This window comes from Chenopodium album, chromosome 7 (assembly GCF_948465745.1).
Source record: "Chenopodium album chromosome 7, dcCheAlbu1.1, whole genome shotgun sequence".
NCBI lineage: Eukaryota > Viridiplantae > Streptophyta > Magnoliopsida > Caryophyllales > Amaranthaceae > Chenopodium > Chenopodium album.
This window is the reverse complement of record NC_137840.1, coordinates 77,467,565-77,477,690: the sequence shown is the minus strand read 5'-3', so window position 1 is coordinate 77,477,690 and position 10,126 is coordinate 77,467,565. Positions and strand designations below refer to the sequence as shown.

The 10,126-nt window shown below is 32.0% G+C and overlaps 1 protein-coding gene, 1 long non-coding RNA gene and 1 pseudogene across 2 annotated transcripts; 2 read left to right on the top strand and 1 right to left on the bottom strand.

Annotated features, from left to right (window-relative positions):
• Positions 1–696: 696 nt before the first annotated feature.
• On the top strand, positions 697–2,513 carry LOC145638676 (UDP-glycosyltransferase 92A1 pseudogene; annotated as a pseudogene).
• Positions 2,514–3,934: 1,421 nt separating this feature from the next.
• LOC145638675 (uncharacterized) lies at positions 3,935–4,725 on the top strand. The gene is made up of 2 exons (XR_014114685.1): positions 3,935–4,071; positions 4,272–4,725. It is a non-coding gene; the product is annotated as an uncharacterized LOC145638675 (long non-coding RNA).
• Positions 4,726–6,427: 1,702 nt separating this feature from the next.
• On the bottom strand, positions 6,428–9,863 carry LOC145639755 (chaperone protein dnaJ 20, chloroplastic-like). The gene is made up of 3 exons (XM_081691079.1): positions 9,435–9,863; positions 9,254–9,331; positions 6,428–6,731 (listed from the first exon to the last, which is right to left on the bottom strand). The coding sequence occupies exons 1-3, from the start codon at positions 9,633–9,635 to the stop codon at positions 6,606–6,608; spliced, it is 405 nt and encodes a 134-aa protein (XP_081547205.1). The 5' UTR covers positions 9,636–9,863; the 3' UTR covers positions 6,428–6,605.
• Positions 9,864–10,126: the final 263 nt, after the last annotated feature.

Genomic DNA, 10,126 nt, shown 5'->3' with positions numbered 1-10,126 from the left:
TCATTTGAGCTTAATTAGGTACTATTATTTTGTTAGGTACATGACCTCTATCATTCTCAGTCAGTTTGTTACATATGTTTAGTGCATACATTAATCAATTTTTTAGCATCAGTAATGAAATTGATTAATGAAAAGACTACGACTATTAATAACAAAGTCTCATAAAAATATAAATTAATCAATTTCATTACAAATTTTTTATTAAAAAACTTTCCTTAGAAATTAAAAATCAAAACGCTTAAGAAAGTAGTGGTTAGCAAAAGAACAACCATTCCATTGACCCATTAATAAATTCTACAAATTCACATCCATACATCCACTACTGTCCAGAGTGATCACTCACTCATTCACTCCCCTACTATACTCCCAACACAAATTATTGAAGATTTCAACATTGATCCAAAGGACCACTTATGCCGTTTTATTTACTCTCGCATCCTCTACATTTAATTGTAAATATTCGCGATCCAACTAGCTTAATTTATTAAAATTTTTAAACTAATATTACCTCTGTTACATATTATTTGCAACGATTAGACATTTTTCCTATCTACTTTATGTCAAATCGTTGCAAATAATATGTAATGGGTAAGTAACAAAATTGCAACGATTAGACATTTTTCCTATCTACTTTATGTCAAATCGTTGCAAATAATATGTAATGGGTAAGTAACAAAATGCACGTTCTTAATTCATCACTTTGATAAATTATCTCTCAACCACTCATCACTCCCCTTATATATCGAACCATCCCCACACCAAATTAAACTCCAAAACACCAAAATTCTTTACCAAATCATTCATTCATTAAAATTACAAAAAAAATCAACCCAAAAATGGAGTCATCAACAAAAGAACAAGAACAACAACACATAATCCTCCTCCCATTTTTAGCACAAGGCCATCTCCGACCATTCCTCCACCTCGCTCACCGCCTTCTCTCTCTAACACCCTTCACTCTCTCTCTCCTCACTACCCCTTTAAACGCCGCTAATCTCCGCCGTCAATCCGACAACCTCAACATCAACCTTAACATCATCGAACTCCCCTTCACTAGCACCGACCACGGTCTCCCACCCAACACCGATAATACCGATAAACTCTCATTAACCTCCATCATCAAACTCTTCCATGCATCCACTTCACTCGAACCTCATGTACGTGACTACCTCACGCGCCACCACCTGCACGACCCACCCGTGTGCATCATCTTCGACGTGTTCTTGGGCTGGGCCGATAACGTGGCCCGATCAGTTGGGTCCACCGGAATCTGCTTCAACACTGGTGGGGCCTACGGTGTCGGCGCGTATGTTTCAATCTGGAGCAATCTACCTCACCGGAATGTCGGCGATGATGAGGAGTTTTCATTGGCTGGTTTCCCGGAAGATCGGAAACTCCGACGTAATCAGCTTCATCGGTTTTTAAGGTTTGCTGATGGGTCCGATGAATGGTCGAGGTTTTTCCAACCTCAGATTAAATCATCCTTGAATTGTTCTGGGTGGTTGTGTAATTCCATCGAGGAGATTGAACCGTTAGGGTTTCAAGTTTTTAGGAATTTCACGAAATCTCCTATTTGGGGAATTGGTCCTTTGATTATGACATCTTCGAAAAAAGATGATGATGAGAAGGAAGAGGCTTGTTTGAGGTGGTTGAATCAATTTGAAAATGACTCAGTTTTGTACATTTGTTTCGGGTCACAGAATACAGTGACTCCGATTCAGATGATGGAGTTAGCGAAAGGTTTGGAGGAGAGTAAGATCCCGTTCTTGTGGGTGATTCGGCCGCCATTCGGGTTCGATTTCAATGGGGAGTTTAAACCCGAATGGCTGCCTGAGAAGTTTGAGGAAAGAATGATGGAGAAAAAACAGGGGATGTTGGTGAGAGATTGGGTGCCTCAGTTGGATATTTTGAGGCATGAGGCTACTGGTGGATTTTTGAGTCATTGTGGTTGGAATTCAGTTTTGGAAGGTTTGAGAGAAGGAGTGCCAATACTCGGGTGGCCGTTGGCGGCCGAGCAAGCGTATAATTCGAAGATGATGGTGGAGGAAATGGGGGTTGCGGTGGAGTTGACGAGGGGGTTGGAAGGGGAGGTGAAGAAAGAGTGGGTGAAGAGTGTGGTGGAAATGGTGTTGGATAGAAAGGAGGGGAGTTGTGGGTGGGAAATGAAGAAAAAAGCTGTTGAAATTGGGGAGAAGTTGAAGGATGCTTGGAAAATTGAGGGAGATTACAAAGGGTCTTCTGTTAAGGCAATGGATAATTTTGTAGAGTTTATAGTTTCTTGTAGGGGAAAGAAATCTAAAGAAGATGCTTGAACTGGTGTACCCCGGGTTTGTGAGATCGATACATGGACATCATATACTTACCGACGAGTATGGTGCATGTGTTGATGTTGTAATGCAAACACGGTTTTATCTGGTGCGGAGTATGATTTTTTAGTGGAAGAATAATTATGGATTAGATATTAAAGTAGTACTCCATTAAACTATTAAGTAGGAGCAAAAGGCAGTGTTTTTTTTAAAAAAAGATTTCTGTTTTGCGGAGATTATATGTAATGTTAGATGATTGAAATTATCTCAAATTCTCAATCATGATTCAATGTTTTCCCCTTTTAGCATTGACATCGTAGCTTCACTGAGTTGAATGAGGGATCTTAAAAAGATGGTTTGAATTTGTGTGTGTTTATCTTCTTTTGATTATCATATGCTTGGTATAATTAAACATTCTTATTACCTAAATAAGGCAGGGACAGATTTGTAGTTCATGTAGAGCATGCTGCATGCTGTATTTTACATCAGTCTTCTTCACTTGTCTATTTGTCTGTAATCAAATATGTGTTTGGAAAGGTCGTTAATGACAAAAGTATCCATTTAGCAATGCCTCTCCCGACTTTATGTGCACACATTACAACCGAGTCATGTGTTGTGCACACGCTATACACAAATAGAAACATTGTCACAAACTCACTATTGGGCAATATGGGTTAATTTCCTTTTGATAAATTGTGCTAATAGACTAATAGAAGTAGTTTATTGGGTCTCCATTTAGCCTTTTTCAGTTGGGCCCAAAGTAAGATACCCTTTGGCCACCCAAACACACGTCTACTTAATTAAGTGCTAGGCCTCTTCACCTTGGAAAAAAAAAAATAATAAATAAATAAATGTTGAAATTAGACCATCTCATTTTAGGCATTGTAAGATCCTAATCATCTTCTCTTTAAAATAGGATAATATCCGATTATCCACGTTAAAACGTTATCTTCTTTAAAGTCAAAGCCACCATATGAAGAAGATTACCATCATTGACTTCAAAAATACACATAGACATTTTCACACTACTTACATTTTGTGTACTCGTATTATATATACTTTATTATACTCTCATTAGGTGAACTGATTGCATAATTAAAACGGCCTTGATATAAGAAAATGAGAAATAATGACTCAAATGTCAAAGTAGTGGTTAATATATAATTCCACGTATTAGAAAGTTTTTATCATCATACTAATATAATACAAGTACTACGTATACAATCAATAAATAACATAATAAAAATATCAAGTAAGATTTAGTCTAATGATAAAAATGTCTATATGTCCTACAAATAACAAGAAGGAATTCTACCAAATTAATTGGAGACTTATATATTGATGATTAATATTAACTCTTTGGTGTAAATTATGTGTTAAATTATCATAAGTTCACTTTGCTTATGTTTTGATATTCATCATATTCTTACAAATTATTGTTGTGTAATTTGAAGTTTAAGAAGTTTATCTATTATTTTATTTCTATAATACTCGTATGAAGTGTCAAAATTCAATCGTTGAAAATTGGCAAAGCCTAGAATGGCCGCCATGACTTGCGCATATTGCTACGTAATAATATTAGAACTTGCACGTAATTGCTACCTATTAAAATTACGAAATTGCTACCTATAAATACATACAACCATCCCTCTCCTTTTACATCACAACATATATAAACATTTAAATTATTTATACACTATATTATCGACAAATACAACAATGGAGACTAAGAATACTAAAGTTTCTGCTCTTCTATTGGTTTTTGGTAAGTTCATTGTTATAAATATTCTTGCTTAATATTAACATAATTAACTAAGCGCCCGCCTCATACCATGTGGTGTTCCTTAATATTTCTGGTATTTAGCTAGTATAGTATGTACGACGTATGTAATTTTAATAGCTAGGAGTATTTCTCATGACTCGTGATTAGGGTCTCCTAATGTTCCATCGTTTTCTTATTTGCAGGGCTAATATTGATGCTAGGAGTCGGAAACATGAAAAAGGTGGATGCTCAAAGTGATGATGATGACAAAATATGTCCTCAGTTTTGCTATGATAATTTGGATTATATGACTTGCCCTTCAACAGGAGATCAAAAGCTTACTCCTTCTTGTAATTGTTGCTTGGCACCAACTGATGGTTGCGTCCTTTACTTTAACAATGGAGATGCACCCATTGTTTGCTAATTAAGCTCAGCTTGGCCTTGAATAATGAAATAATCATATGGATTATCAAGTCTTAATTGCTTTTATTATTTTGTAATAATTATAATTATAATAATGATCATAGCTAAAATGATCGAAGTTATGTACGTTCGTTCATGCATTGTACTTGTTTCCTTATTACATCGTAATGCTCGTATGCTAACCGTATTGTTGTACGGCTTGTACCATTAATGAATAAGTTATTATTTGAAAAATACTACTAGTATAATTCTAACTGTTCTAGATTTTGAATCCTAAGAAGAACAAGTAGGAGACTAGCCTTTAAATAATACGAGTATGGAGTATAGTTTAGGCATGTTAAGCAATGATAAATTGATAACTAATTACTAATACTTCGTATATCTCAAAAGTACTCTTAATAAAATATTTGGGAACAGTAATATGACTAATATCTTATAACGAGTCCGTTTTATTCTATTCCATGAATCGTACTCCGAGTTTTCCATTAAAGTGGCTTCTGAGCTTTTTCTCCTCCATTGAACCACTTTCCCAGGTAATTTTTTATTTTTATAATAAATCGTCGAATATCAAAATCATAATCTTGTACGGAGTGGAGTACTATTTTTCAATTTTAATTTTCAGTAATCAGTATAGTCAATATAGGGTTCCCCAATGTGAATAATTGAACTATTGAGTATAATTACTCAACAAATAAAGATTATAACGAGGAATTTCGTTGCTTGAATTTGACACAAATATAAGCGTGAAGAATTTAGAGCGATTTTTTTTTATTGAGTCAAAATCTGGTTGGTATGTGTTGCAAAATTTTGCCATTACCTTTTTCAATATAATTTTACTACGAGCACTTATTTAATTCTCTTAATACCCCTTGCAGATTATTATCCATAAGGGTCGAGATTTTGGGAACAGAGTACATAAATTGAAATATCATAATTTCCAAACAACAATGAATTCGGAGTTGAATGTCATCTTTTACAGCATAATAAAGCATAATCGAAGTCATGCATGTTGTAACATAGTAACATTTAGCAAACTCTGAAATTCCTCAAACTAAGACTCAATAGTAATTCATGTTTGGTACAACTCGATTGAACTTCCTTGCTATCACTACTCCAGTTTTTACCTTTATCAAACATATTTCAAAAAGAATGGAGTAGAAGTTTAGAACATACTTAAATGAACAAAGAAAATTGTATACTATGTGTTCAAGGCTAATAACTCAAATAAGATACGTGGAATTAAGTGACGGGAACATTATATTATGTTGCTTTTAATTTTTTTTAGTTTTTCTTGATTGTGTGATGATATTTCATAAAAACTAACTTCCGAGCTTGTGTCTAAACATCGTGTTCCGGCTATTAATGTAACATATTATAAAGGTATGTATTTATGAAATTCTCATTTTTAAATTTGAATATCTTTTGTAGAAGTCTTTTCAATTTTTATTAATAGATATTGATTTTTACTAGGTAATAATTCTCTTTTCAAGTGACGCATAAGTTACTTTATCACTTACTTTATCACGCGGCAGAGGGGGGCAAGTATTATTATTACTTGGCAGAATCACTTGGCCAATTGTTGGTTATATGTCAGGGGATTCAATATGGATTTAAGCCTAATTGCATATACTATATCAATAATTGGGGAGGAATTGAGAGCAGGGGAGTTGGACCTCATGGCATAGATCATTGTGTTTATAATTTAACAAAGAGGGTGTTTGAGACTGATTTTCACAGTGGGTTTTTAACCAATTTTGGGAAGTTCACATCGTTTACGTGGGTTAAGCCTCCTATGTATTACTTCAATTAGTCGCACTATCCAAAAAAATTTAACACTTTAATACTTTTAAAGTCGTTATTGAGATGAATTAAACAAAATCATATGATTATGTATGTTTATCATATTTCAATAGTTTACCATTCACAAGAAGCGACATCAAATAAACAATCCATACAACTTTTATCATGCCTTTTTTTTTCTTCTCATGTTTTGAGCTTTATTGTTTGTTATTGATTAGGAAATGAAAGTAATGTACAACTATATACATTGATACAGTAATTAGTAGTAGCAATTGAAACAAAGAGAAATATTTAGCATTATGCAAGAAATTTAATTAGCAAGAATGATAAGTAGCAGGCATCCCCCCTTCGAATCCCATCCACTCATCCCACTCATCATAATCACCACAGTCTTGCATTGTCTGCATCTGTTCTTCCTCTTCAAACTTTCTCATCAATGTCTGTATTATTAAGAAAAGATTTATAAGCGAAAATGGCTTTATTTAAATTAAATGCTTATCTCATTGGACAATTATATTTAGTGTAATTAAGCTAGCTAACTAATTAAGACAATAGCGCTACATTCAAATAGATTGAGTTCGAAGATTAACATACAAGTGTTTGTAGACACTCGTTAGAATGACAATAATAAAATTAATATGGAAAAAAAATACTAGCACCTCCGTCAATTATTATGTGCAACAAAAGAGTATTATTTATAAGATATAAATTATTCTTTTGTTGCACATAATAGTTAACGGAGATAGTATATAAAATCAAGAGATCAGGTCTATATATATTCACTCTATAAATAAAAAATACAAAGCAACAAAAGAAGAAAAACATCCAAAAAGTAAAACAAAAGAAGAAATCACAATACAATTCGGGTTTTGGACCAATAAAAGTTTAATCAGAAGATGAATGGGGCCAAAAATGGGGCCCATTAAAGTTGATAGAGATGTAGAAGGTATAATCATTCAAGTTGGCGTTTACTTATCAAAATCTCATAAGATAAGGTCATACCTCATACTACCTTTTTTTTATGTGATAGTTTAGTCTTTTAGATGTCACTTTTCGTATACAAATAGCACAATTTTTTGCATAAATTTATTATCTTTATGATCATAAATCATGTATAGTTTTCATTAATTAAATTATTCAATATATCACAATTCAAATTAAATATATAATACATTCTCTGGTGCTTTATACTTAAACAACAAAGTAATAGAGAGATATAATAAAAATGATTATGTTATTATACAAAATAGTTTATAATTTATACAAATTAATACGTAGTATAGTTTAAATTATCAACGGATAATTCAATGTGATAAGTGGTTATAGATAAGATGACATGTGTATAATTAAATTTTATTTCAGTATATTCATGAAATGCATTAATGTTTCGTCGGATTTTTTTTTTTTTATTTTAAAACAAATGTTTCGTCGGATTAATTGACTTGTTTCACTTAATTTGATCAAACATCTCATTAATACAGTTTGGAATTTTCAATTAATATAAAAGGCCTAATTGTAACAAAATAAGTTAAAATGCAAGCAACGAAACAACAATACTTGTCAAAATAGTTTAGTTTTATTTTGATTTCTGGAGGGAGCATAAAAATTAATGTGAGTACGACATTATTGTTGCTTTTCTAATATAAATGGAAGAGAAATAATCAAATAAGTATACGAAAGTCATTACTACTCTCAAAAATGGCATCCACACAAATGTGATAACTAATAAGCATCAATTACCTGAATAGAAAGAAGTGGGACACTTAATTGTTCTTTTTAGCCTTTTAGGTATCTATAAATATACGTCAATGTTAAAACCACACACTTGACCCCCACATCTAGACCCTTTCTTCTACCGAATGACTATTATTATTTAATGAAGTCACCCCTCCTATTTCAATTTTTAATTTATTTTTTTTTTATTTTTTTTTATTTTAAAATAGCCACTTTATTCTTCAATACAAGTGCTTCTTTTTTTTTTTTTTTTTTTTTTTTTTCCCCTTAGAAATATTATCACTTATTCACTTACCTTATGAATGTTATGAATCTATGATATAGAATATGCTTTGAACATGCTATAAATTAGTTTCATTGATTATTTACCATATTAGAAATGAAGTAATTGATTAAAGAGAAACGGTGTTAGGTGTACTTCGATATCAACCTACTATGAGTACTCTCAATTTAATAAATATCTCATCAACATATTTCCCATACTCCAATTTTACAATATTGGTTTAATTTCAATTTACTACGTAATATTTTCTATCCAATCTCTATCAAAATATTACAATAAAACAATTACAGATTTTATAATGTATTTCTATGCCTCGTGGACCTCGTGGTGGTCAATGTAACGTTGCACCATGTGTACATTTAACTTTATTTATTTATTTTTTTTTTTTTTTGAGGAAATGTACATTTAACATATTAATTCACTTTGCTATGTTGAAACCCACCCAAAAATACAAATAGTCAAATGTGCAAACGAACTTTTTTTTTTTTATAAATTTTTATTATTATTTTTTTTAACCAGAGCAAACAAACTAAATTGGTACCCTACACTCAAAAAAAAAAAAAAAAAAAAGTCCACTATACGTTACCGTGTACTAAACAATGATTGATTGATTGGCCATTCTGAAATTAAAGGTGACCTTCTTGTAATAAATTATAATGGACCTTTTTCCATCAAAAGCAATGGTAACCTTTGCTTTTTTATTTTATTTATTTATTAATTAATGGCTATAATAAATTTGTACCTAAAACAAATTAATTGATATACAAACACAACACCATTCAATTTATCATTTTTTTAGCAAACACAATCTTTTTATCCACAATCATATTCATTCAAGTTTACCCAAATGAATAATTACAAATATAATCAATCAACTAAGAAAATTATTGAGGAAAAAAAAAAACAGAAGATGTATAAATCGTAATAATATTAATAAACTAATACCTCATATGCAGATTTAATGTCTCGAAACATTTTATTCTTTTCAGCAATATGATCTCCTTTGACTACATCTGGATGATACTGCAAAAACAACAAAAACAATCACCACCATTTTCAAAGAAAAAACCAACAAAATGAAACATAAAAAAACAGAGGAAAAACAGGGGATTCTTAAAAATCAAACCTTTAAAGCCAATCTTTTGTAAGCAAACTTAACATCAGTCTTGGAAGCAAAAGGAGATAAACCCAAAACAGCATAATCATTAAAGTCCGATAAACACTTCACCGGAAAATTGATCATACGACGAGAAGATGGTGGCGACGACGACGACAAGAAGCCTACTCTTTGTATTCCCTTCAATCCTCCATTACCATGTCTCATCATCCTTAAGGTCTAGGAAACTATAGTTTTTTTTTTCTTGGTGTTGTATTTTTTTTGTGTGTTATGTCTTGGTTTTGATTTGGAAAGTGTAGATTATTTATAACATATGCTTTCCGAAAATGGGTGAATTGGATAAATAGAATGGGCTATCTTATTGTAATTTAGTGGGGAGAGGATAAGGATTTCAAAGTGGGCCGCTTCTTCTTGGCAAAAGAATGACCTCTTGTTTTTATTTTTGCATTCAAAAAGGGTAGATGTATGAGATGCCCCAAAAGAATGTATGATTAATATCCCTTCTTTTACAATTTGACAAAAGAAAAAGAATCCTTTTGTACAAACTACAAAAATTTCCCATCAATCAATGTAAGACATACTGCCATACGGAATTACGGAGTATATACTCGTTTGGATATTTTATGTATGGTTTAATTACAATTTACTAGTATTGAGGGTGTTACTTAAAATCTTATATCGAATTTCGTCTTCATCATTTG

Coding starts and splice junctions, on each gene's coding strand:
- LOC145639755 (XM_081691079.1), bottom strand. CDS start 9,635: ATGATGAGACATGGTAATGGAGGATTGAAGGGAATACAAAGAGTAGGC. Junction 9,332..9,434: donor ACAAAAGATTGGCTTTAAAG/GTTTGATTTTTA, acceptor TTGTTTTTGCAG/TATCATCCAGATGTAGTCAA. Junction 6,732..9,253: donor ACATTAAATCTGCATATGAG/GTATTAGTTTAT, acceptor TTAATAATACAG/ACATTGATGAGAAAGTTTGA.